Here is a 27,149-nt window from a genome sequence, read left to right on the forward strand (position 1 = left end):
CTTTCAGGACTACTTCAAGAGGTCTGCATGCATGCGTCAGCCCCTCAGTTGTATGAAGGAGCATGTTAGGTGGCAGGTGCACGTGTTAACTTCTAACAATGTTCCTGTTTTTGAAGTAGGCCAGGCAGCGGCCACCAGTGATGTTACGATTATTGTGTTATGTCACGTTTTGTATGTCTTGTTTTGGGTGTTTTGCTGTTCTCCATGACCCTGTCATGTTTTCCTCTTGGTATATTGTCTGGTCCTTTTCCCTGTGTGTTTTCTCCTGTCGTTTGTTTGATTAGTCCTGGGTGTATTTAGGTTCTGTGTTTTCTGTTAGTCTTTGTGAGTTCCTTGTCGTATTTGGACGTTGTTCACGGGGTGAGAGTAGGCTACTGTTTTGTCGAAGTTTGTTCCAGTAGCCTTGAAATAAAGGTATTTTTTTTTCTGTTCATCTGCATTTGGGTCCTGCTTGCCTCACTCAACCCTGACAAGTGGGCCATCAGTGGCCCATCAAGACCGATGATCACTTGCATGACAGGCAGAACAAATATTTCATAATTCTAATTAATTATTATCCTTTCTTATGGTATCATCATGGATAAGTTGTTTGTTACACATGACACATATTGTGTGCAGGAGACAGTTGTATTCGTGCTTACAAGATCAGGATTCAGGTTTAGTAACAACAAGCTGTTAACAGTTAAGCCCCAAACCTGTTTTTCAGGTCTCAGGCTCGAAAATGACATGCCCAGAACAAATGACCATATCTTCACTTCTAAAAGGGGTACATTAATAATCTTTGTTCTCAAAGCAATGGTAAACCTGTGAGTTTGATGTAGAAAAGTCATAATCAATATAGATGTTTTTATTTTAAAGTAAATTCAGATTGAACATAGTAAAACAAATGTAAATTATAGTTTCCGTCAAGTAGTAGTAGAAGTAGTAGAACCTTTATTTATCCAGGAAAATAAATTAAGAACAAATTCTTATTTGCAATGATGACCTGACAGGAGGCAAAGGCTTCCTGAGGGGATGGGGTTTGGGAGGGAAACAAATAAAAAAGACTCTGGGCACGACAGAACCCAGAACACAAACACATAGATAGAGCAAAGATGACAGGCATAGCAGTTAAACATATAACAACTCTAAAACAATATTGCTGTGGTTCAATCAGTCATTAAAATCAGCATCAGGCAAAGCAGCTACATGTGTGTACCAGGGTGTCAATAATAGTGACATTGAAGGTGCGGGGGGAGACAAAGGTTTTCATTTTCAACGTTTTTTGAAAGACATTCCAGCTATCTGCTGCTGCACACTGAAAGGCGGAGCGGCCAAAGGATGCATGGGCTTTGGGGATCTTTAACAGGATGCTTGTAGCTGACCGGGTGTTGTGCTTCGGGGGTGTGCGGAATAGAATCGAGAGGAAGTTCCTAAATCCATCTAAACATTACCATTGGTGAATGAGAGTGATGCGCAGCCAGCATGTCCAAAACCGGAAGCTCTCATACACAGTGATGATACCATTGGAATCTGTGGAATCTCAGTTTATGATATGTTTGTGCAGATTCGATGAAGTATAACATATTTCTACCGTGAGTTCAGTGCGTTAGCACTCTTTTGCTTAGTGCTAATTCATACGCTTGGTGTTAGAGTTGTGTTTTGTTTCGGTAGAAATGGTTCATATCGTCAGTTAGCTGAGTTTCTTCCCGTTAAGTGGGTATGACACATTAATAGGTTGTCAAATGTTAAGAAGCCCTGAGACACAGTTTTGTGAAAATGTTGCTGAACAGGTTAATGTTTAAACAGATCTAATAAATGTTAACTGTTTAAATATATATCCTGAAATGTTCCTGTTATTTAGGGGTGATAGAAGCGAAGGCATTTTTTAATTATTTTTTAATTAAGGTTATTTTGTTGCCCCTAGTGGCTAAAACTGCACATCACACTGAGACTCTTCTGGAAACTATTTCTTTATTTAACAAATCTTTTTTTTTTTTTAACCAGATCTAATAGCTGTTAAAGGTGGGGTAGGTAATTTTGGAGAAACCAGCTAGAATGCACTAGAATTTGAAAATACACAGCCGGAAAAATCTGCCACTTCCTCACAGAGCCCCTCCTCCAACACACAGGAACGCGCACATGACCAATGAGGGCACGGGGTAAGTTTGTGCCCCGATGGAAGGCTGACAGGCAGGTAGGCCATCCAGTTACTTTAGCCGGCTCAGATGATTGGTCGTGCTTTTTACGCGCTACGGCTTCCACTGATGACATTTTGTAATGGATATTTTGTCAAAGCACTTCAGATATTCATTGCTATCGGGATGTTAAGAGCACTCCATGAAATATAACAAAAAGTGTATCTCGAGCCGGTTTCTCAAACTTACCTACCCCACCTTTAAGTGTTCATATATATATCAAGACTGAATCTAACTAGATGTTGTTCTTCTCTAGAGGGCAATACTGCACAATCACTGTGAGTTTAAGTCTCTACTGGATTTATTTGTATGCGTAATGGATCAGGTTTTTTTATTTAACTGTAATGGCTTGAAATCGCCTACAGTATGTTCTGGGTGACCTTTTAAATTTAACCAGATCTTTATTTTGCTACCCTTTTCCTGTTTTTTAGGAGTGCTAGAAGCAAAGGAATTTTAAAATGAAGGTAATTGTTTTGCCCCTAGAGGCTAGACTCTAGCCTAAAAAAAACTATACTATTACTACTACTACAATTACTACTACTACTACGAGATGGAGTACTCGAGTCCTGGACTCGGACTCGAGTCGGACTCGAGTGCCGATTTTCTGTGTCCTCTGAGCTGTCAGCTGTGTTTGCTCCTGTCAATGCTGTCATTCAAACAAGAGGCGCTCGAGAGGGGACGGGGCGTATCTCCATGTAAATCCTACAACAAAATGAACATATTTGACCGTGATTTAATTGTAATACACGTTTCAAAGTGATGCCGAAGTAACTACATACTGATAGCAGTTAGTAAAAACCATGAATTAACGCTTTGACAAGTCTGCAGACAAGACGGCAGGCGAAAAGCTTTTAAAATGCGTGTTTTCTGAATCGGATCCATCAGGCTGAACTAACCTGTAGCTGCTCCGTCCACACAACAACATCATACAGACATAAATAAAGCAGCGACTGTATTCGCCATGACATAGACAGTCTGTGGTTTGTACATGTTAACTTTTGTCCAGTTTCTGAACAGATATGAGGAGCTGTGAGCTCTGAGTGGTGTGCTAACGGCTGATGTGTTGGGACCATACGTTGTGGGACCATGGTTGGGACATATTTCGCTGTCGGGTGTTGACCAATCACGAAGCGTCATTTCTTGACTGGCAGCAAAAACAACCAATCACAGCAGTGCTTCTCTGGCTGGCTCTGTCCAATCATAAACAAGAAGTGTTCTCCCTAAAGGAATACCCTTTCCGTCCAATGTGAAATGCTGCGGCGTTGTCTGAAATGCTGTAGTGTTTTGTGAAATGCTGCGGTGTCTTGCACTTCAGGGCCACCGTAGTCTATGGTTCAAACATGAATCACGAGACAGGCTTAAAGGTTTTACAGAGCATTGTTACACAGTTTGAGTTGATGTTTTACCTGGAATCGGGCCACTGAAGTCCGGTTCATGTTTAGTTTCTTTTAATGCAGCCAATGACTGTCCACAAGAACTGCAAAAATGTTGAAGTGACTGAAATGTCTTCCCACAACGCGGACAATACATAATTTCAGAGTCAGAAGTCGCGCGCGCAATGGGCGAAAACACGCAGAGTAAAAAGTATATACAGTCTATGAGTAAAACCGCCCGGTGCCTTCGAATATTCTAGACTTTCGGTCACTGACCAATGACGAAGCGACATTTCTCTTGACTGGCAGCAAAAACAACCAATCACAGCAGTGCTTCTCTGGGCTCTGTCCAATCACAAACAAGAAGTGTTCTCCCTAAGGAATACCCTTTCCGTCCAATGTGAAATGCTGTGGTGTTTTCTGAAATGCTGTGGTGCTGTGGTGCTGTGGTGTTTTCTGAAATGCTGTGGTGTTTTCTGAAATGCTGTGGTGTCTTGCACTTCAGGGCCACCGTACAGAGGACACCAAACCAATTGAGACCTGTCTGTCCGCCGCATCTGCGCACTGTACAACACGCACCCACCACACACACACACACAACACACACCACACACACACACACACACACACCACACACACACACCACCACACACACAACACACCACACACACACACACACACACACACACACACCACACACACACACACACACACCACACACACACACACACACACACACACACACACACACACACACACACACACACACACACACACACACCTACCTACAGCCAGGGGTGGACTGGCCATCTGGCATACCGGGCATTTTCCCGGTGGGCCGACGTGCCTTTTGGGCCGACACGTCATTTTTTTTTTTTCTTCCTGAAGTCCCGGCCCATAAGACGGGTATATTGGCCCTCTGTTTAAATGTTTTTAGTAATTGACACTGGGCCGGCCCAATCAAATCTTTAATCACCTCCCCCCTTTGGGCTGCCCGGTGTGCATCATTAAATCACCGCCCCAGGAGGTGAGCCGGCCGTTGTGAAGCCAAACTGCCTTTTTTTTCGAGAAAAAAAAAAAGTTCGAGTTAGAAATGGCGAAGGCGAAGGCCAAGCGAAAAGGGAGAGCAGAACAATTGCGGGCAAGAAAAAAGCAGGCCCTTCGTGCTGATGCTGCCGCTGTGTCAAAATAACCGACATGTTTAGTACAGGTGCAGGTCCATCTTCTTCTAACCCGTGGCCGATATTGGTGGTGAGGAAGATGATGAGAGGGAGAGAGATCAGCGCGAGTGGGGGAGAGCGAGGAGAACTGGCGGTAAGCAGAAGCTAAGAAAATTAGGAAAAGATTATTATTAAGGTTATGATACTCTGTAGTTCTGGAACCCATTAATATCCCCTTGATGAAGCACTAATAAGACAAATATTATAAGAGAAACATTCGTTAGCCTCCCAAGCTAGTAAACTGGCTTTTTTAGGTTTTCCCTGGCAAGTTAAAATATAGCTTAATGGGACTCTGATACGTTGTCTCATTGAAAGTTAACCAACATTCATGAACAATTACTGTCAGCTGGCAGCTTGTTTCGTTTAGTGTATTTACTTATTTGGTTATAAGGGCAACAGTGGTCTTTTGGGACCTGAAGAAAATGTTTATAGTCAGCTTGTTGTGGTAGTTTTGATTGACAATATATAGAATGAATTAATATAGAAATAGATAAAAAATGGAGGCACACATGTAGTTTGACCATTAACTGTGTGGTATTGTTATGTCAATGCCTATTTGTATGGACCTCTATCAGGGAAGCCATCATTCTGTATCATCGTGTTGAGCCAGGTAGCACCCCAGAGGAGGAGAGTGAGGAGAGCAAAGAGCAGGAGGACATAGATTACTTTCCCCCGCCCCGAGCCATCTATGTTACAGATGTTTTTAGAACAGCACCCACAACAACATACCAGAAATCCAGTTTGTGCAGACGGTATTCACCCTGTAAAGATGGCACCAGCAGAAAGTGGCGTCATATTGCAAGGGACGTCATATGTTGTTTTGTATGTCTGGCATTGGGAAGAGGACTGACACTGGCACATTTATAACTGGAATGTCAGGTTGGAGGCACGCACACCAGCGTACAGAGGAGCACGGAAAGAGCATTACACATTCAACCTGTGCTGAAGCTTTTTTCTTACGGTGCTCTAAAGCAGACATCGAAAGCATGTTTGCTGGGCAGTCAGATGTCTGCTCATAGGGAACAAGTCCGAAAGAGACGTCAGGTTTTTGGAGCGTGTGGTGAAAGTGCAGGCAGGTGGAGAATGAGGGAGCATATAGGCTAGCTGACAACACCGTGGACCACGGTAAACATTTTGGAGCTCATCCTTTTATTAGGAAAGTATGATATCTGCTTAAAAGAGCATCTCTGGATGATTGCGTAGAGAAGAGCAAGACATTTCACCAATCAGTGGAACAAAAGGTAGAGGGTCTCTCATCACCCTACTCTCCAAAAACTACTGTTAACTCCATCATAGAAACTGTTAGTAGTCTAATCAAAGAAAGTATCTCCAGTGATGTCCAGAAGGCCGGAATGTCTTCTGTTCAGCTGGACACAACACAAGACAGAACTTCTCAGGATCAGTGTTCAGTAATCTTAAAATATGTCAATGAGACTGTGCAAGAGAGGCTTGTGGCTTTAGTGAAGTGCCACGCATCCACCGGACCAATACTTCATGCATCCTGAACTGGACAAGGGCATGTGTGTATAGGTAATGCAACGGATGGAGCATCCAATATGAAAGGCCGGTACAAAGGATTTTCTGCACTGATGACCTCCCAGTCACCCACTCATGTCCATGTGTGGTGCTATGCTCATGTTCTTAATCTTGTCCTGGCTGAAACTACCCAAAATGTCATCGAATGTGGAGCACTTTTCAACCTAATCAATGACATAGCAGTGTTTATCAGGGAGTCATATCAGAGGGTCGATCTGTGGGAGAAACGAGCCCAAGAAAAGATGCCGTCGACTCATCCTGTAGACTCATCTGGTCCTATCTCTATCGTGTTGTCATAGAAAGGGGAGGCAGGGCACTATAGGGCCCCCCCCCTTAAATTAACTAGAAGTCATCATTTAAGGGGTTATTTTTTAAAACTTTTCTTACAGACATTACATTACATTGCATTTAGCTGAGGCTTTTATCCAAAGCGACTTACAATAAGTACATTCGACCAAGAAGACACAACCTTGAGGAAAACAGAATCATATAAGTACATCAGGTTTCATAGAGCCAAGCATGTCAAGTGCTACTCAACTGGCTTTAGATAAGCCAACCCTTTATTAGTATATAAGTGCTTTGTTAATAATTCTATCGCTCGAAGTGGAGTCGAAAGAGATGAGTTTTCAGTCTGGAAGATGTGTAAGCTTTCTGCTGTCCTGATTTCAATGGGGAGCTCATTCCACCATTTTCTTGTGCCCTCATTGGTCATGTTCGTGTGTGTTGGAGGAGTGGCTCTGTGAGGAAGTCTGAAGTTGGTGCATCATGGCATGTGGCTCATTAAAAAATAAGTACAGCTATTGTCTCCCTCTTGTAGAACTGGTCGGCCCACCTGCAGCAGGTAATGCAGGGTTGCCAACTCTCACGCATCTAGCGTATGACACACGCTTTCACTCTCAATCTCACGCTCTCACGCTGCCCAAACTATTCTCAAGCCAAAAACAAGATGAACCGGTGATCGTCTTTTGTTGGTTATTTACAATGTTGAGTTGATCCGCAGGTTCTAAAATAATATCCCGGGGATGCATGCAGAGCTGTCATTGGCTTGTTAAGTAACGTTGTTTAGTCACGTTAGCTTGAGCACAGGGGGTAAAGTAAGCCACCTGCTTTTGCTTTCACTTTCCAGGAAGTCTTTCTGGATATTCTGTCAGATATATAGTTAGCAGATACCCCCGTAGTGCCGGGATGCTCCTCATGGTCCTGGTTGTCAGCCTGTTTCTGTGTGGCTCGGCACAGGAGGCGGACAACGACTGGATAGACCCGTTTGATAGGATCAACTACGATGCAAGCACAAAAACGATGAGGCAGCCTGCAGAGGTTGGTTGACGTTTATTGTTAAAAACTGGCTTGAAGGCCCTTAAGCTATGTTGATATTGTGACAGTTAATATTCGAGTGTGTGTATGCCTTGCAACCTGCAAAGAGAGAGTTTACTCGGGACTCCAACCAGGAGGAGCTGACGTCGTGCAACACACAAGTGGTGGATCTGCAGGGAGAGGTTGGTGGTCAGAGTGTTCTGTTAAGTATCCACAGCTACACCAGGGCAACCAGTGTTTCTGCAGATCAGGTCTGAATAAAAAGTACTTGTAAATCAATATTTGTGTTAATGCAACGGAAAAACAAAGAAAACACGTTTTAAAAGGAAATCATGTTGGATTAAGATTTTGTGTGTATTCACGAGTTAATTCATGTACGTCTTCTCACATAGTTTTTAGAGATACCATAGAATAGTTATACACTATTTTGTTTTACTGAATTCACTGATTTAACTCTGCTTTAGTTAAAGTATTTCCCTGGTAGAATGGTCTCTTTTACTCCCTTTATTGTATGTGAGGGTCTATGTATGTATGCTTTCTGTGTTTGACAATTTCACAAATACATCATATATATAACAGTTTTAAAAAGTATTTAGCTGAAAACGATGTGCTGTATAGACTCAGACATAAGCTAGAGACTATTTTGCAATGGTATCACTCGAGTTATGATGCCAAATTCGGCCAAGGGCTTGAAGTGCACAATGACATTCATTTCGAAAACCCCGAAAACTGTGTTCTACAGTAGGTAGGTTACAAACTACAACCAACCACCAAATCCTACTTATTGTGCCTTTTGAAAACTGATTCAAGGTTTATTGTCATAACATATACAAAACTACAATGTAATTATGTAATGTACTTAGATCGCAGGTTCCTCAACAGTGCAATTTATAAAACATACAACATATATAAAAAACAACAATACAAATCTTCTTCGTTTCATGGCTTGTGGGATGAAACTGTCTGGTGGGTTTTGTCCTGAAGCTGCGGTACCGACTGAACAGATAGGTTGTTCTTTTTTAATCGTAATTTACTAATTCCATTTCTCGTGAAAACAAAAAGTCCTGCCCTGCTGATTGTCCTTTGGTTTCAATCTGAACCTTCATATGGGAATGAGATATGATTCCTTCATGGATAAGTAGAGATCTACAAATGGTGTGCTTTGCTTTCATTCAGATTGAAGAACTGAAGAAGAAAATATCGGTCATCTCACAGCAGCCTACATGCAATCCAGTTTTCAAACGATTCCTCAACAGACTCCGGAAGGAAATACTAAGAGTTGGTCTGGTAGGTGGTCTTTTCAAATGTTAACGCTTCGTCATGTGACTTTAAATAGGTCTTTGCCAAACTTAAATTGACCCAAGCTTTTTTTGCAATCATCTTGTGGCCCTCATTTGACAATGCTACCTGTCCCGGTTCCTCCCTAGCCCAGTGACTCAGCAGAAGTCTTTTATGATGCCAAAATCAGAATGTCCACCCAAGCCATGACGGAGATTCAGGCTCTCCTGGGCGAGGACAGCTGGAGAACCGGCGCTCTGGACAACGCCATCAGTCAGATACTGGTCGATCTCAGACCACATGACTACGAGACATGGACGTGGCATTTTGAAGACAGCTTTGGCGTGGAGCTTGACACAGTATTAAAAGTAAGCTCATTTATTCATTTGAAATCTTTGTCTATGAGTTGAAAATCCTTTAATTATGTATTATTATTATTATAAAAATAGTCGCTGTTCAGAATTAGGGCTTTAAAATAAGTGTAGCCTTAAATACTTTTTGCTTGTGTCTTATGTGATATTGGATCATGTGTTGCAAAGTAACTGGTTAATGTAGCCTTAAAATGCAAATTCTTAATGTCTGAGTACTTTTAAAATGCTTTAGTTGCATATTTTCTGTATATTTTCCCCATCTTGTGTAACTATTCGCGTTCTGTTCTGTTCTCTCTGTTTATTCCAGGTGTGCCTCTGTGTGCTGGTGATGGTGGCCATCATATGCACTGAGCTGTGGTCCACGGTGTCCTGGTTTGTTCAGTTCCGGCGGCTGTTCGCTGTCTGCTTCCTCGTCAGTATTGTCTGGAACTGGCTCTATCTGTACAAGGTGAAGTTCCATTGCTTGTGTTAAGCTGCCATTCAATACCGCTTTTCTTTCTTTTGGCAGGTTTGTAATACTGCTGTTTTTTTAATTTGTTTTTTCAGATTGCATTTGCTGACCACCAAAGAAACCTAGTGAAGATAGAGAACTATGAAAAGTGCGCTGGAAGTAAGACAGTTGACTGGATTGACAGCTTGAAAGGTGATTACAAGTGTTCATATATTTGAAAATGCATGGTTTCCATTGCACAGCAATAGCAAGAAGAATAAATAATGATAGTGTCTATGCTTCTATGAGAGTATCGGTTCTTTAACAACGTTGAAGTTTATTTAAAAGCCATTGAGGCTATTAATGGAATAATTTGAAACTATGAAAACGAGTTACCATCAGGTGAGTATCTTTTAAACTGATGTTTGACGGTAGATTTTTGTCGACAGGAGGCACTCTAATACTATGGATACCAAGATTTAGAGAAAGAAGCTTGAATCCCCGAATTGAACTTCAGTTGATTTCCTAACTACCTCGAATGTCTTCAATTGTTTTTCTACAGAGTTCTTCAGAAGCACTTTGACTCTTCAAGATGACCCCTGTAAGAAATACTATGAAGTCATTCTGGTCAACCCCATTCTGCTGGTACCTCCAATCAAGGTATTTCACTGTAATGCCATGCATGTGTTTCCAGTCGAAGAACACACCTTGTGACAATAAATGTTACCTATGTTTTAATACATCAAAACATGAAAGAGCCAAAATGTTGCATTGTTGTTTTAAGGCAATAATTGAGGAAGAATATAAAGCATTTTACTCTGTCTTATAAATATGTTCCCATTTAACAAAGAAGAGTCTTCTATTGATTTTGAATATCTATTGGTGTGGAAATAGTGACATTTTCCTCTCTGTTTAGGCGATCGCACTTACCGCCACGACCTTGATCACGGAGCCGCTGAAGCACATCGGGCAGGGTATCAGTGAGTTTCTTGTTGCCCTCCTCAAAGATCTACCGATTACCCTGCAGATCCCAGTTCTCCTCACCATCGTGCTTGCCATTGTGGTAAGGAGTGTTGATAGACACACTGACCCTCATAAAATAAATGTTTCTCTATACTGATATATATTAATCGAATCTACAGGTTTGCGTGAATGGAATTGTGCAGGCAGCCTTCCAGTATGGCATCGCTGCTCCTTTCCGCCGACCTCACAGGGATCCCCCTCCTCCACAGCTGGAGCAACAGCAGCAGCCTCGAATCCAGCAGATCGAGGGCGGGGACTACTTAGCGGGCGGGGACGCACCACAACCTGCCCTGAGGCTCCGAGCTGCTCCTGCTAATGGTGGAGGGAACCAGGTTGGTCAGAGGCGGCCCCAAAGACCCAGGGAGGAGCCAGCCATAGAGGTTGTGGAAACTCTTCACGCAGACGAGCCTCCCTACAGCGAGGATGAGGCAGATACGGCGCAGAGTGAGCCGGAGCAGATTGTCTCTGCTGAGTCAGAAAACCAGACGGAGACACAAGAGATGGAAGGAGAGAGTGCTAGCAATGCTGCTGCTAACACGACCAAAACAGAATCTAAACCCGCTGAATCTCCAGCGAAATCTAAACCTCTGAGAGGGAATGAAGTACCTCCTCCAGAGCAACTCAGCAAAGATAGTGCGGCAGCTCGCTCTCAGCCAGAAGGAAGGCCGCGTGCACAGACTGATGTCCAGGTGAGTGGTTTAACTACTTGAAAACTTAATTAAATTAATAATGTCTGAGTTTGGAAAAATACTGCTTTCTAACTCTCAAAGTACTCCGTTTATTTTTTAATGCTTCAGCTTTGCCCATGCAAAAGTGGGATGGTGAATATTCACAGGCGACATAAATTGGTAAATAAGTATTTCATAACTAGTTCATATTTTAATTCCTCACTTCCATGTGTTTGTGTTTTTACAATCCATATTGTGAATGTGTTCAGCCAGTAACCTTTGGATAAAATGTATAGCTGTATTTTCATGTCCTGGGTTTCTGCTGCCACACCATACCTCTTAAGTTTGTTAAAATGTAACACACATCATGTACTAAGTGAAGTGGAATACCAATTTTAACCAAAATACAATGACCTACTGATAAATGAATTTGATGATATCTAAAATCTGAAGAAATTATTTTCTTCTCGTTTGGCTTCCAAATAATAATTGATAGATATATAATTTCTTATCAATAAAGAAGTGGAATTCCATTTCAAAAAGTACATTGAGTTAATAATTGTTTAATTGCCATCTGTAACATCTTACGGAGCGTCCACACTACAGCTTCAAAAATAGTTTGGAGCTGGGCGTGTCTGGAGCTTGGGGATTTTATTCAAGCAACACGGCCAACAACCAATCACATGAATCTCCCGCCCCCGACATACCAGAGCAAAAACCCCCGGGGATTTTATGCGAGCAATATATATATAAACTCCCCAAACAGGCGAAAAACCTACCAGTTTCCCCCACTGTCTCGCCACCTCCCTCCATGCCTGGTTCCTCCGGTTTGTATCCCGGTAGGTGAAGAGGGTCTGGTCATACACAACCGGGTGATTCGCTACGGCATAGTTAGTTTCTCCTCCGACTTTTTTTGAAATATAGAAATGAACGGCGGGATATCTCTCCCAGCTTAGACGCGGTTTGATTGGCTACGGCTTCAGCTGTCAGATTTTGGGAAACGGGATTGATTGGCTGGCGCTGGCTACTCCGGCGTCTCAGGCGACAGAAGTTGAACATTGTTCAACTTCTGTCGCCTGAGACGCCTGAGACGGACCGCTCTGCTACCCACAATTCAGTTCGGCGAAAAAGCGCGGCTACGTGACGTCACCCCATTGAAAGTGAATGGGCAGATTGGAGCTTTCGACGCTGTCGACGCTGTAGTGTAGACGGGCCGTTACCCCTAGTTTCCACCGGGTCCGTCTGCGACGTGTTACGGCCGCGTTGCGGCTGCGCCGTGGCATCCGCAAGGATCGCGGCCACTCTAGTCAATGGGTGCTATTCCACCAGACGCGCTGCGTTACAGCTCAGAAGCGTCTCGCCGCTGGGCTCCGCTCGAAATAGGATTGAAGTCTATTTTTCGACGCGACGCAGCCGTAAGGTAATGTCGGGCAGGCAGGAAGTGGAACGTTCAGAGCATATATAGCATATATATACACACGCAAACTCATTTTGCAGACCCTATCCCTCCGTAGTCGTTCAAGTAGGAGGAGAAATGCCAGCGTTCTCCTTTACAGGCACTGTGTAAATTATATATATAGAATATATTATGATGATTTTACACTAAAATACAGCAACACATCTTTGATTCATGTCGTTTATAACTGGGATATTACAATTATTATTAACTTTGTCTGTACAAAGTCTGTCCAGGAAATATGCTCAAATCAACTGAAACTGCGAGCCGGCATGCACGACGCTCCGCTTCCGTAATGCTTCTGAAACGCTCGTGAAACGCGCCCGGTAGGGTATGACGCCGGAGGAGGCCGGACCAAAAAACCGCGGCGCGCCCGTAACGCGCCGCAGACGGACCCGGTGGAAACTAGGGGTTAGTCAGATTAGACCAGGGGTTTACAAATTCTGATGCTGTGAGCCAAGATAACTTAATATTGCTGTTTGGAATAATATCAGGCTACATTACTTACATAAAAAAAATCAGTCCTTAAAACGACTGTGCCTCTGACCTGCCTCCTTGATCCAACACATTAAGGCTATATTATATGATCCATGGAAAACGAATGCATCTATGAATGTATTCTGTACAAACTGTGAAGCCCCCTAAGACGCATGTTGTGATACATTGTGATATTGGGCTATATAAATAAACGTTGATTGATTGATTATAATGTTTTTCCTTTTTATTTACTGAGTCTCTGTTAAATCAGTATTCAGCATCTCTTAAAAGACCGGCCTCCCAGTTTGAAAACCTCTGGTAACGACATTTAGGGACTCAAGCCAGCATTAGGCTTAATTCCTTACGAGGCAGTTGCTTTATTAACTCGGTAGACACATAGGGGCTCAATCTATTATTGCTGACTCTATTAGACTTTGCTTTATGAATGTGTTATTTGCACATCTTTATTTAATCATGTAACCTTTTGTCTAATATATTTCTGATGTTTACCTCGTCCCAGCAGGACCTGCATGCTCCAGCAGAGGACAGTACCCCCTCTGTCTCGCTGCTGCACGTTGAACCGTCGGAGTTGCTGTTCAGGAGACGTCTCCAACATGAGCGGAGTAGGCAGCTTCTGAGCAGGAGGATTAGCGTCTTCAGTGTTTGGTGCTTTTTGTTGGACTGTGATGCAAAGGACAGTTACGACGTACAGGCATTGTTAAAATGTGCATGCACAACATTTCAAAGGTTCAAGCAGGGAGCCAGTGAATATATATCCAAATAATATATAATATATATAATATATATATTTCTGATGTTTCAGTTTTACCCATGATCAGGTTCTTACAAACTAGGTGTTCTTAGTTTCACTGTAATGATAACACAGACTGTTTTGATTAATACAATGAACACTTGAAAGTATAAATGGTAGACTTTGTGACGTATAAGGGAGGAAAAAGATTTCCTAGTGCTGTTTTCACAAAATTATATTTTTGTGATTTTTTACGTTTTGTATGAGGGCTTAAAAGGTCATGTTGAAGTCAATTGTTATGGGCAGCAGTACTCATTTACTAAAAGTGGTAATTATGAATTTCATAAATTCCTAAACTAAAGTCTACATTACAAAATCATTGATATAAATATTTAATCAATACAAAATGGAATAGTCAGGTAAGTATACTGTCACAACAGAAAATGGGCAGCAATACAGTCTTTCTCTCAGCATATTGTTCAGGCTTTCAGGCTCAAAGATTTAATTGACTTGTTTCATTGTAGGCTGTATAATTTGCTGGACACAAACACGACTGTAAATGAATGATAATGAGGCTACATGTCTGTTGACTATGCTCAAATGTTTTCTACATTAACTTTATAAGGTGATCATATATCCATGTTGTGGGGGCAGTTCACTGCTATCAGGTTTTTAATTCCAACACTGTTACATTAATGGGTAATTATTGGTAGGCAATAAAATATTGTTCGTTTTTTGTTTTTTCTAGTGTGGAGTTACTCAGCTAAAATAAAACCGAAAGAAGAGGTTTGGCAATTTGAGTTCTTTTTTACTTATGTCAAATCCCCATGTGAGGGGTGTGTTTGATTTTTTGTAGATAAGACCTAGGATTGGATCATAACGGGGTATTCACATAGCGGACAGGGCTGTATCATTGTGGACACTGATGTCAGCTTCTTGGTATTTCTCTCTTTATGTTGCTTGCCATAATTAAAAGCACTTGGATACAGGCTGATTCCCATTAATGAGGAGGACTAGGGCCACATGAGAATTTATTTTTGGATCTGACCAAAAGTCAAAAATGTTGAGTTCAGTTTTTTCTCAAAATTCTGAGATACCTTTTAGTACACTTTTGGTCACCTCCCAACATATTTTCTCATGTGGCTTTAAGTGTTTTCCGTAGATTACAGATTATTTTTTAGACTCAATATATGAAAACATGACTATCCCTAAACCAACAAAATGTTTGGGTTTTCCTCACCAGAATGCTAATCCTAAATGAAATAAAACATTATAAACCTGAATTATAAAGATTTGGAGACTACGTTTTTATTATTAGTGAAGAACAGAAAACGATAAAGCAACTGTTTCTTTCCGTTTTTTGCACACAGTCTGTTTATATTGTTGCCATTACCAATGACGATCGTCTGGTGACCCCTGGTGGTTCAGCGGACCGCAGATTGGAAACCTTTTTCGCCGCCTGAAACTAATTTCCTGATTGGCTGAGTGGAGGGAGCTGTGTCACAGAACCTATCTATCTGTAGAGCCTCCTCTCTGCTGTAACTGTTTGTCCGTCAGCCTTTGGACAACTAAAAACTCGCTTTCTGCTGTGTCCACGTGGATCATCTATCATGGAATTTTTAGTTCGGTATCTGGACCGCAGCAATTCAATTTGGTAAGTATTAGTTTTAAGAAACTAGCACTAAAACCTGTAAAGGTTGTTTGTTTTCGACATTTTGAAACTAACTTGAATGTTAAATTATTTTTAAAATGGTGTTTCTGAAGTTTAATATGTAACCCATGGTTAAACCGGAACAAAATGAACATAAAGCCTATTTAAATGACGTAGATGTTGTCTTTCCAAAAACAACAGCACCACTCAGTTAATTATTCCTGACAGGACCAGACAGGTAGTTAAAACAACTAATTTAGCAGGAAAACGGCTGTAAAAGTGTGTATATACAAACATATCCTTAAAGTTAATTTTCAGTAACTGTAAAAATAAGTAGTACGAGATTTGAACTCTGTCAGGGAGAGCTTGTGGGCAACACATTTAGGAAAATATTGAAAGTGTACTTTCTAACCTTGGACTTAAACCTAGGCAGCCCCATGCATTCAGTGTACTTGGCAGGCATGCAGTTCTTCCTGTGAAAGTTGGCTATTGCTCAAGTGTATTTCTCATAAAATAACTGCTTTCACTTCTGTTTCTTTTCTTCCGGCCTGCTGTTTCCTGTCCTCTTCATTTCATTTTATTTATTTCATTTTGTCTCACAGCTCTTGCACAACATTGCATGTTGTTTGTCTTTCAGCTCTGTCTCAACCCAAGACATTATCAAAGAGGACACCCTGAGAGATGACCTGAAGTATTACTTTATGAGCCCCTGTGAGAAGTACCGGGCCAGAGGACAGAAACCCTGGAAACTTGTGGTGCAGATTCTGAAAATCGTCATGATCACCACACAAGTATGTACAGTGGGATTAAGGTAGATGAAATAAGATCCACCCATGAAATGCTTCCTCGAGCTGTAATCAAAGGGATGACGTATTGTACATGTTTGACACAGAGTCTTACATAATGTGGGTACGCCTGCTTCTTTTCAAATGACAGATGAAGTAAGTGAATTTACCCATACGTTTGAACATTATGCTTGCACGTAAAGATGACAGTGAAGGGCTCTGTAGTCATCTTTCCTTGTGGCACTAGATTTTCTTTTTTTGTCAGCAATTTACAAACAACCTAATATATAAAAACTAACCAAGAGACCAATTTCTTTATCAACAGATTACTTAAGAGGTAAAATGACAACTTTACGAGGTTCTAGCTACACACTACACTCCATAAATTAGGATTAGTTGAAAGTGCTGCACAGGTTAAACTAAGGGTGGGCGATATGACGATATATATCGTCGTGACGATATTAGGTCTCCACGATATGCTTTTTCAGAGATATCGTATCTATGGTGATAAAAAAAAAAAAAAAAAAAAACTGATGTGAAAGACATGCTCTAAAGCTGTCTAGTCAGGATTCAGACAGTATTGCACTTCATTTATTGTCTCGGTTGATTCTGTTGGCTTATATTTTATTTTATTTGCGTGCATATGAAACGCTAACCATTCCCATTGAGATCATTAAAACTGTCATTTGAACGGCGATCAAGCCTGAAGCCACAGAGACGGACACGATCCCCTCAAGCCCGCCTTAACCTAGATTTTGTAGTCCCCCGATTTAAACAACAAATCAAAGTCATTTATAGCCTCGGCAGGCTCTGTGATCACACACACACACACACACACACACTAGGGCTGCTCGATTATCACGATGTTTTTGGTTAATAATTAATATCATGATTATTAAATACGATTATTCATTGCCTTTGAAAACATCCATTTATTGAACTTTAAAACAAATAATAATTTGAACAGTATCTTTTTAACTGTTGATTACCCTGAACGTATAATTCAACTGAAAAACCAATACGAAGATTAATTAAATAAATGATACATTTAAATAAATAATAGCAAAATAATAAATACCAATAAACAAGATCAACAAATATTTTGGAGCGCACTTCCACAAGCTACTTATCATATATAAATATGATAAATAAATTAGACTAAAACTTAAGATCAAATATGTTGTAGTGCACTATCACAACCCAGCAAAGCAAAAAATAATTAGATTATGTTGTTTTCGTAATTGTGGCAGGCCAAAATCGGAATTGCGATTTAAAATACGATTAATTGCACAGCCCACACACACACACACACACACACACACACACACACACACACACACACACACACACACGCGCACACACGCACACACACTCACTTTTTGTCTAACACGCTAACACAGTTCTGTGTACTGTTATGCTGTTATGTTCAGTCATTGAATACATTTACTTTGTAAGTAATTATGGGACGTATTTCTTCTTTCATAGCAATTTTCCTTCATACTTTATTGCCGTGAAATAGGTCTTAAACTCTATTCAAAGTGGTCTTAAAAAGGTCTTAAAGTCTTAAATTTGAGTTGGCGAAACCGGCAGGAACCCTGATTTGAATTTGTTATGATGTTCTCACTTCTCAACTGGTTTAAATTGTCTCACAAAACTTACAGTATTTATTTAAAGTAAAAGGCTACAAACATTCTATATTTTCTTATTGTCAACACATCCAATAAAAACATCAAAATCAACAATATGTAGACCATACTATCAGAAACACCTCTGTTGCCAAAGCCGGACACTAAGGTCAACCTCAGTTTGCGGGCTTTAGGGGTTGAGTGTCAAATAAAGCAAGAGGGAAATATAATGACTGAAATATAATATATGCCTGATGTATTATTTGAAAATAATTGGATTCGAATTTCCTGTCAAATCTGTTACCAGATGCCACATGATTTAACTACACACATCAGAACCCAGAATATATGTTTAATATGTCCAGACAGCAAACTGATGGTTTGTTCTTGCAGGTTTGCTGGCTCCGAGCAGCAGTGGGATGTACCGGAGTGGTTCCTGGTTGACGAAAAGAAGCACAGGAAGAAGCCGACTCCTGTCACCAGAGAGATGGTGGAGGAGTTCAAACAGAAGTGGAAGGAGATCGATGCCCGACCCATCAAACGAGTTGCTGAGGCGAAGGCCAGGAAGAAGAGGAGGGTAAGAAGATGATCAGACATAAAACAGGATCATGCTCGAAACCATTTCAGCTGCTAGATCTGTTTGAAGACAAACAAAACTACCCAAAAAATAATAATTTTTAATTGTACTTAACATTTCAAATGATTCTGTGTTTCTCTGATGTTTCCAGATGCTGAAGAAGATGGATCAGACTAAGAAGAAGGCAGAGGCCGTCTGCAACACAATCGACATCTCTGAGAGGGAGAAGAATGCTCAGCTGAAGAGGTATGACAGCCCGCACCTCGGAAGGAGACTCCTTGAAACTATATACATCGCTTCATACTGGATAATTGTAATATAACATCAATTGAAAAACGTTGTCTTTTCTTTCTGCTTCTGTTAGTATCTACAAGAAAGCAGGCATGGGAAGGAGAAGAGAGAGTTAACATACATTGTCAGCAAAAAGGGAGCTGGCAAGAAGGTGAGGCGGCCCGCCGGCGTCAAGGGAGCTTTCAAAGTGGTGGACAATCGCATGAAGAAGGACATGCGGGGGATGCAGAGGAAGGAACAACGAGCCAATGGGGGCAAAGGAAAAGGCGGCAAAGGAAAGGGTGGCCCGAGGGGGGGAGGGATGAAGGGTGGTAAGGGGCGAAAAGGAAGATAAATTTGAACCTAAAGCGCTCTAACCGTGTATTGCCTTTCCAGTTATTACACATTGCCTGCGTCTCATGTTGCAGGTGAACATTTATGGCTAAGTTGCCACCACAGTTTGGGCTCCAGTATCATGTGCAGAGACCAACATGAGTTTTGGTCATTCCCATGCATGCGTTTAGCATTGTTTGCTGAGTTTCCTGAAATCCCTTAAGATATGTTCTGTGGGTTCATAAGTACTGGTGTTCTGTATACATCTTTCTGAACAGAGTGGTTTAAATTAACAGCTAAACTGTAAATGTTAGAAAATCAAGTGAAATATAATCATTCTCAATAAATGTTGCTATTAATGTAAATATTATAAACACATTTTTGCAATACACGTTTTGTTCAATCCTTAAATCTGTGGTTCTCTTCATTGTGCTGGGTTTGTTTAATCGGTATGAGTCAAAAGACATCGGTTATAAACTAAAGCAGTCGAATCACTTTCGATCTGAAAAAGACAGTTGCAGCAGCTCCTGTCTGTGACCTGCTGACGGTGTCTGCATGCAGCCATTCATGCGGCTTTCACACCAGCGCTTTTCAGTTTCTAGCTCCGAGCGGGAGCTTTTCTGGTTCAGCTCCGGTTTCCCTTTTCAGCTCCCGCTCTGTGCACACCGCCCACTGGCGCCCCAGAGCTGCCCTTGCTGCGTCATGACGTCACCGTTTACATCGCTGATTTGCCCCCCAACGGCAGCTCACAACAACAACAACAACTGCGTCGGGTCGATCATCGTGTTGCTTTTAATCACACGAAGCCAGAATAAATTGAATAACGACTTCTCCAACCTTATACTTTTCTCCTGAGTGCCGTGGTTCATTGTTTATTAATGTATTTCTGCAGCATTTACCGACCGCTGCAGTGCTGCTCTTCCACAGAGTGTATTCTCCCGTTAGCTCCCGGTTAGCTCACACTGCAGCGGCCGCTCTAAAGTATTCACTGTCCGACTCACACAAGCAGCTGATGCATATCCCCAGTTCCCCTTAGCCTAAGTGAATGTGTGTCAGTCTGAATTGACGCTGTTTGGTATCACAACGCTGTTATGAAAGTTTCTCTGATATAAAACGGGTGATGTTGGCATAGCAACCGAAGCTAAACTGACTACTTGCATCCGATAGCTGCAATAATACAAAACAACACGTCTGCCTCTCTCCACAATGATCGATAACAGCGAACGGATGGTCAAAGTAAGGTACACATAAACAGAACCACACGAAGCCTGGTTAGTGCTGCCTGACTTTATAAAGTGTGTTTATAGGCACTACTGCTTGTAGGCAGGCATAACAGTCGACCCATGGGAGGTGGGTTTAGTTTCCTGCACGCCTCGACGTAAGAGAGACGTAAGCGACGTCACCTCTTAGCTCCGAAGCTCTTGCCTCTGGACCGACAATTTTTTGGAGCTGGAAATGAAGCGGATTCCGGAGCTAAGAGCCGGCGCAGCTCCGGTGTGAACTGGAAAACCCGGCGCTTTTCAGGCTCTAGCTCCGAGCCGGAGTGAACATTTACATTTATAAAAAATGTACTTTCCATTGCTGCAAGTGCACATGTCTCTCATATTTTATTTCACTTCCTCTGACCATTCCCACTTTTATTTGGAAGCTGTGTGTCAAGTTGTACACAGTGACTCTTCTCTCTTCAATACATATTTTAAAAGCTTACAGCACCGGGAATTTCCGGCGTATTCATGTTCTGTATAAACTGTAAAGCCCCCTGAGACAAAAGTACAATTTGTGATCTTGGTCTAATTAAATAAACTTTGATTTACTTTTATTGATGTAATTGGCGCAAGAAGTACACTTCACTTCAGAGCCAGATATAGACGCCCCCTCCCCCATCACCTCAGAGGGACCTGAACAAATATGGGACTAAAATAATAAAATGATAATGAAATAAATAAAATAATACGTAATACAATCATAAAAACTAACTTCAAAGAAATCAAGGTATTTAATAAGATAACATGTTTGCCTCCCAGAGACATGCAAAAACTGGGACTAAAAATAATTAAAATAACATTAAATTATTAATAATTAAAATAAAATGATAATGAAATTAATACAAAAAAAATGATACAATGATAAAAAAGAAATGTAATATGAACAAAAGGTTTTACTAAAACAAAAGAAATATAGAGATAACAATAAGAATTAAAGGCCCCATGACATGCTTTTCCGGTTATTACCCATCCCCTTGTTTGTCACAAACCCTCAAAGTACACCCTGTAGCACAACACATACCTGTCTATGCTGCTGTTGCCCCAGAACGCCTCGTTGGAGATAGTGACGTAACGGCTCCTCACACACACACACGCACGCACACACACACACACACACACACACACACACACACACACTCACTCACTCACTCACTCAGCCTTATCTTTTCTCATCAGCAGCTCCCCCTGGCTGTGAGTGTGTGTGTGTGTGTGTGTGTGTGTGTGTGTGTGTGTGTGTGTGTGTGTGTGTGTGTGTGTGTGTGTGTGTGTGTGTGTGTGTGTGTGTGTGTGTGTGTGTGTGTGTGTGTGTGTGTGTGTGTGTGTGTGTGTGTGTGTGTGTGTGTGTTCAGGCTGAGTTCCGCGGTGTCTCGCAGACCCCACGCAGCAACCAGGAAACAACACCAATCCAGCTCACACTGTCGGCTCCTCGAGTCTCAAAGGGCGGAGCAGTGAGCCCCGCAACGTCCCGCCAACACGGCACCCAGACCCCACGCAGCATTCTCATCTGTTTGTCATTACTGGTGTCATTTTCTGGTTGCTAACGCATTAGTAACACATAATCACTGATGTTCTGCTGTAACGGTGGTGTACCTGGTGTACTCATCAGAACAGAGTGGGTGAGCTGACCAATCAGAGCACAGTGGGCTCATAGGGAGGGAGGGACAGGAGCTCCAACAAGCCCTAACATTTGAAGAGGAGCCTATCGCCCCCTCCACCAGGTGCTAAGGGGGCGGGAGGTAGGCTAACGGCACATTAGCATCTGCGATCTTTTCTACTTAATGCTATCTGCTCAAATGGTTAACATTGAACATTAAAAGATCAGGCAGTTCAGGGAGAGTCGAAGGAAGGAAGGCAGGCAGGCAGCTTTGCATGACATGTATTTATTTATAGAAGGACCATGCATACAAAAACATTAATCTCAGCAAAGAAAAGAGATGCAATATGCCAGATTATAGCTAATAGCTCATTTCCATCTGTGGTCCATTGTGATGACAGTGAGTCAATCTGTTTGTTGGAAAGACAGTAGTTGAGTGATTACTGATAGAACATTATTAAAAGAGATAATTATTCAAAGTGTTGTTACTTCAAAGTGTTGTTACTGACCTTTTTCTCTTTTATTTCCTTTCCCTCACCTGTAACTGCTGAGACCCTGAGGAACATGCACACTGGACTGACCTGCTCTGGCAACCTGATTTCCACTGTACGTAATAGTATTTGGTTATGGTATATTATTTATATACATCAAAGGCACAATGCACCCCCCAGAGACACACATGTATTGAGTGTGATATTTTGCATAGGTCAAGTGAAATCATCTTTACACACTAGAAAACTGTAGGAGCGGCAACTTGTTTTGAAATTGAATTTTTAATATCCGATAATAAAGTTGATCTGTTTTCTTTATTCTTCTCTCTTCCCAGCTCCATCCATCACCGTGCTCTGTTCCTGCAGGTCCTGCTTGCTAATCAATGCTTTATTTTTTTACACAATTACAAATAAAGTCAATGTATTGTATGACATGAAGTTGTGTTTCATTCGGAGTCAATAATAAATTCATTCTGCCTTTAACTGCACAATGACTGTGGACTGCACCGACATCCATGTAGCTGCCCCCAGTAAGATGAACCAATCCGCGGAGAGAGGGCTTAGACTGACCTGAGACCAGCACACCCAAACACAACGGCTCTTTTAAGAGCCACCGACAGTTTCAAAGAGTTGCAATCCTACGTTATTATAATGATTAAACTGGTTCATGTGTCACTTAGTTTACTGAACCGTGATGAATGAAAGAAATGAGTGAGGTAGTGGTTTAAAGAAGTTACAAAGACATTAATATATGAGTAACAGGTCAGTGTAAACACAAGCTTCTGTCAATTATGGATCATTCAAACTATATACAAATAATATGTAATAACGTTCTAAAATAAGTATTCGGTATATTCCTTGATAGCTTTTGGAGAAGGTTGTTTTTAAGTTTACTAAAATCTATCGTTTCAACTGTTTCACTTTATAAAAAGGAACAGGTGAGTAGAGCATTATTGAGTTTCTTATTCTGTCAGTAAATTATCCAAATGAAATGTTTATCATTATTTTAGTCAACCCTAAACAAATTGATTGTACCTTTTAATAATGACCTTACATGGTCGGCAAAGTTAAATTAACTTCAGAAAATCAAATCAATTAATTTCTCCAACAGTCAACTATTTTCATAAAGAATATATATATTTATAGATATGTATACAAATATATATATATATATATATCCTATATACACCATCATGTATAATGATGGTGGACACTTCACTGTCTGGATGGCAGCTTGCTGGTCTCTGCTCAGTCGCATTGAGGCAAGCATTGCCTCAAGCCCCCGACCCCCATGCCCCTTCACCAGCTCCGGCACGGTGACAATGGCCTGATGTTGAGGCCGCGGCTCTGGCTCAGGTGACAAAAGCCATGCCATGCCACACTGTGCGCCCCTCAGTGCAGACCTGAACCAGTCTACATCCTGAGTGGCGATGTCTCTGGCCAGTGGGTTGTATGTCTCCTCTCACTGTTGGTAAAGTTGAGACACCGGCTGGACTACTTTGGAAGTGCCAGGCTTCCTCCACTGGCACTCAACATCTGTGGAGCTGATCTGCCACATGGCACATATTGCCAATGCTGCAGCGTGGCTGCATTTGTACATCCCCCGTGCACAATCACAGACAGCGCTCTGCATCGCGCCATCGTCTCCCATGCAGATCTGTATAAATAAAGTAAGTACCATGTTTGTTAGCATGCTATAATAGATTGAATGAGCAATAATACAAGGATGGTCCGGATCTGGGGTGGGAGGGGTTATTTTTCCATAGTTTTGTAATCTTGTCTGATTGTTGTTATTGTTTGTTTTTTCTGTATTTTTTGTAATTTGTGTTGTACTGGTTGTGATTGTACATTGTATTTTTCTAAATGTGTATGAATATATTTTTGAAAAACATTTGATCAACAATAAAAAAGGACTTGGTCAGGATCTAGACTCAGTGTGTAGTTTATTAATTAATCAATGCTCTCTACATTAGGAAAACACATACCAGTGTACCCGAGGGAGTCACGCACAGCTGTGCCTGGATAACCAAACAAATTGACAAGATAACCAAAACCCTTGAATCTACACACAGCAAATAAACTCAAATGACACAACGAGATGTAAAAGGAGATCACACATACAGTATAGTCGATATAAAACTGGCCGCTTCAATCTGAAGAGCAACTAAAACAAAACACGGGAGTTTACCTTGTTCTTGTGAACACTAATGTTATCCACAGCATACACAGAGACCACGAAGTTCTTAAGGAGAAAACTAGTTACTGAAACAAAACACGTTAGTGTACCTTGTTAGCTAATGTTAGCTAGCTGACATTAACGTTACACATTGCACTCATATTACTCACCGAAACCTTGTAAAGCCGGTCCCGCTGCTCTTACAGAACCGACTAACTCCCCTTTCGTGTATGTACAGCTCTCAACGTGTCCAGACTTGTAGTCACCTCGTTTTATACTTTTATTCTCATTCTGAAAGAAACAGGTGACATTTGCTAACGTGACGGCCGTCTTTGTGATGGTGACGCGTATTGTGCGAGACCAAGAGACCTGTAGTTCACTCAGCGGTTTCACACAAAAAAATTTGTAACTTCACAGTTTTACGACACATTTTTATTTTTTTGACTTGCAAAATATTCTTTTAAATTGACAAACATCATATGTGTCATTCGTGGCACAATTCAAACGGGATCAAAAGATAACCTTTCTCTCTCCATTGACTTCAATGTATAATTTTACGCTTCCGGGGTCCCATGGAGGCTCCTGGAAAGGGAGGGACTTCGCCTCTCTATAGTGTTTTTGAGGAGCTTACTTCTATAAGAATAAAACACGGAGGACGGAGATCTCTTTTTGTCCCCCTCTTCTCCCCGCTGCAGCCTAGCAGCTGATCTCAAAGCACGCTCCCCTCTCCTGCAGGGAGAAAAACTATATTTATATACTTTATATAGGTTGATACAGTAGCCCCTTTTTTAAAATAGTTTTTATAGGTGTTGCCGTGTTGCTATCGGTTTTGTAGCGTGGTTCTACAAGCAAGTCAATGCATTCATTGGGTGGTATCAGAGCAGTGGCGGCTGGTGGAAAATATTTTTGGTGGGGCTATTGATAGAGTGAGTAAAACATTTTTTTTTGGGAGAAATGACCCCTTAAATTAGGACTTCTGGTGATGTAATGGCGCGTTTCCAGTGCAGCGCGGAGCTCGCTTTAATGCTGCGTTCAGACCGGACGCGATGCGAATATTCGCTTCGCTCTAAACGCTCCTATCGCATCGCTCTAGTCGCTCGAGTTTCACCGCAGCTGTCAGCTGTGTTTACTCGCATCATTCAAACAAGACGTGCTGGCTCGGGAGCTACAACAACATGAACATATTTTACCGTGATTAAATTGTAATACACGTTTCTAAATGATGCCGACGTAACAACATACTGATACCGGTTAGTAAAAACCATGAATTAATGCTTTGACAAGTCTGCAGACAGACGGCAGGCGAAAAACCTTTTAGAATGCTTGTTCCCTGAATGGAGATTGGCTAAGCTAACGCTATATATGCTCCGACCGTCCACACTCACAACAACGGCCTACAGACATAAATAAACCAGCGACTGTATTCTCCATGACACAGACAGTCTGTGGTTTGTATTTGTGTAACTTTTGTCTAGTTTCTGAACAGATCGTATCTGTCCCCGGCTGTTTGAAGAGCAAGCGTGTGAAACAAAAGATAGCATTTACCTGTTTGCATCCAGCTAGCCATGTGAGAAGCCTTGTTGATACGTTTTGTCTTTTTCACGAGCCTGCTGTGATATATACAAATCGGGTTGGTCCGGTCCAAGGTCTTTAAGTATCAATTTATCTCCCAAACTTCTCCTTTCAAAAGGATTGGAGAGTAGCTCTTGGGCGGACCGAGGTTCCGGCGACTCCACCTGCACACCATTCTCATCCAAATACTGCGTCACCTTGGTTACTCACGAGTCTAAAAAACAACTTACTTCAACGCACGTAAGCAACGTGGGCGTCAACGTGAGCGCCCACATGACCAAAATATTTGACGGCGCTGATTGGCTGAAATTATATTTCGGCGGCACAGTTTACTATTGAGACTTTTGCAACCTGCTGGTTGCTGCTGTTTCGCTCGGGGGCTCCGCCCGGTAATGATAAACTAATGCCATGGGCAAGGCCAGGCAGGAAACAGGTGACTTATCAGTAACTTTAGACATCGTAACACAATTTTAAACGAGATTGTATTGTAGATTATACATTTTTGTGATACTAATTGTATGATATTTACCTTGTTCATTAAAAATTAAAATATAAAATATATATTTTTTTTAAATATATATTTTTTTATTTAATATATTTTTTTATTTTTTATTTTGTATCTGGCAAGAGGTGGGGCGGCGCCCCTAGCGCCCCTATGGGCCGGCCGCCACTGTATCAGAGAGTTACACGGGTCTGTAAATGCAATGAAAACAATTGGCCACAGCAAATAATTTAT

The 27,149-nt window shown here is 41.5% G+C and overlaps 2 protein-coding genes across 2 annotated transcripts; both read left to right on the forward strand.

Moving 5' to 3' along the window:
- The first annotated feature begins 7,491 nt into the window (after positions 1 to 7,491).
- Positions 7,492 to 14,024, forward strand: LOC117465780 (chloride channel CLIC-like protein 1). The gene is given in 12 exon segments (XM_071206902.1): positions 7,492 to 7,623; positions 7,728 to 7,802; positions 8,797 to 8,907; positions 9,048 to 9,266; positions 9,577 to 9,717; positions 9,816 to 9,912; positions 10,262 to 10,359; positions 10,616 to 10,762; positions 10,842 to 11,411; positions 11,520 to 11,570; positions 13,847 to 13,898; positions 13,901 to 14,024. Coding segments are annotated over 12 exon segments (1,734 nt in total). The 3' UTR covers positions 13,942 to 14,024.
- Positions 14,025 to 15,623: 1,599 nt separating this feature from the next.
- Positions 15,624 to 19,726, forward strand: LOC117465736 (pre-rRNA 2'-O-ribose RNA methyltransferase FTSJ3-like). The gene is made up of 5 exons (XM_034108731.2): positions 15,624 to 15,728; positions 16,363 to 16,536; positions 18,529 to 18,712; positions 18,864 to 18,958; positions 19,077 to 19,726. Exons 1-5 carry the CDS (start codon positions 15,685 to 15,687, stop codon positions 19,117 to 19,119), a joined length of 540 nt encoding a protein of 179 aa, XP_033964622.1. The 5' UTR covers positions 15,624 to 15,684; the 3' UTR covers positions 19,120 to 19,726.
- Positions 19,727 to 27,149: the final 7,423 nt, after the last annotated feature.

This window comes from Pseudochaenichthys georgianus, chromosome 20 (genome assembly GCF_902827115.2).
Source record: "Pseudochaenichthys georgianus chromosome 20, fPseGeo1.2, whole genome shotgun sequence".
Lineage (NCBI taxonomy): Eukaryota > Metazoa > Chordata > Actinopteri > Perciformes > Channichthyidae > Pseudochaenichthys > Pseudochaenichthys georgianus.

What these genes read in the sequence shown, in the direction of transcription:
- LOC117465736 (XM_034108731.2), top strand. Translation starts at nt 15,685, where the DNA reads ATGGAATTTTTAGTTCGGTATCTGGACCGCAGCAATTCAATTTG. An exon ending in GTATGTACAGTGGGATTAAG is followed by an intron (nt 16,537 to 18,528) that starts GTAGATGAAATA and finishes TTGTTCTTGCAG; the next exon opens with GTTTGCTGGCTCCGAGCAGC. An exon ending in AGGCCAGGAAGAAGAGGAGG is followed by an intron (nt 18,713 to 18,863) that starts GTAAGAAGATGA and finishes TGATGTTTCCAG; the next exon opens with ATGCTGAAGAAGATGGATCA.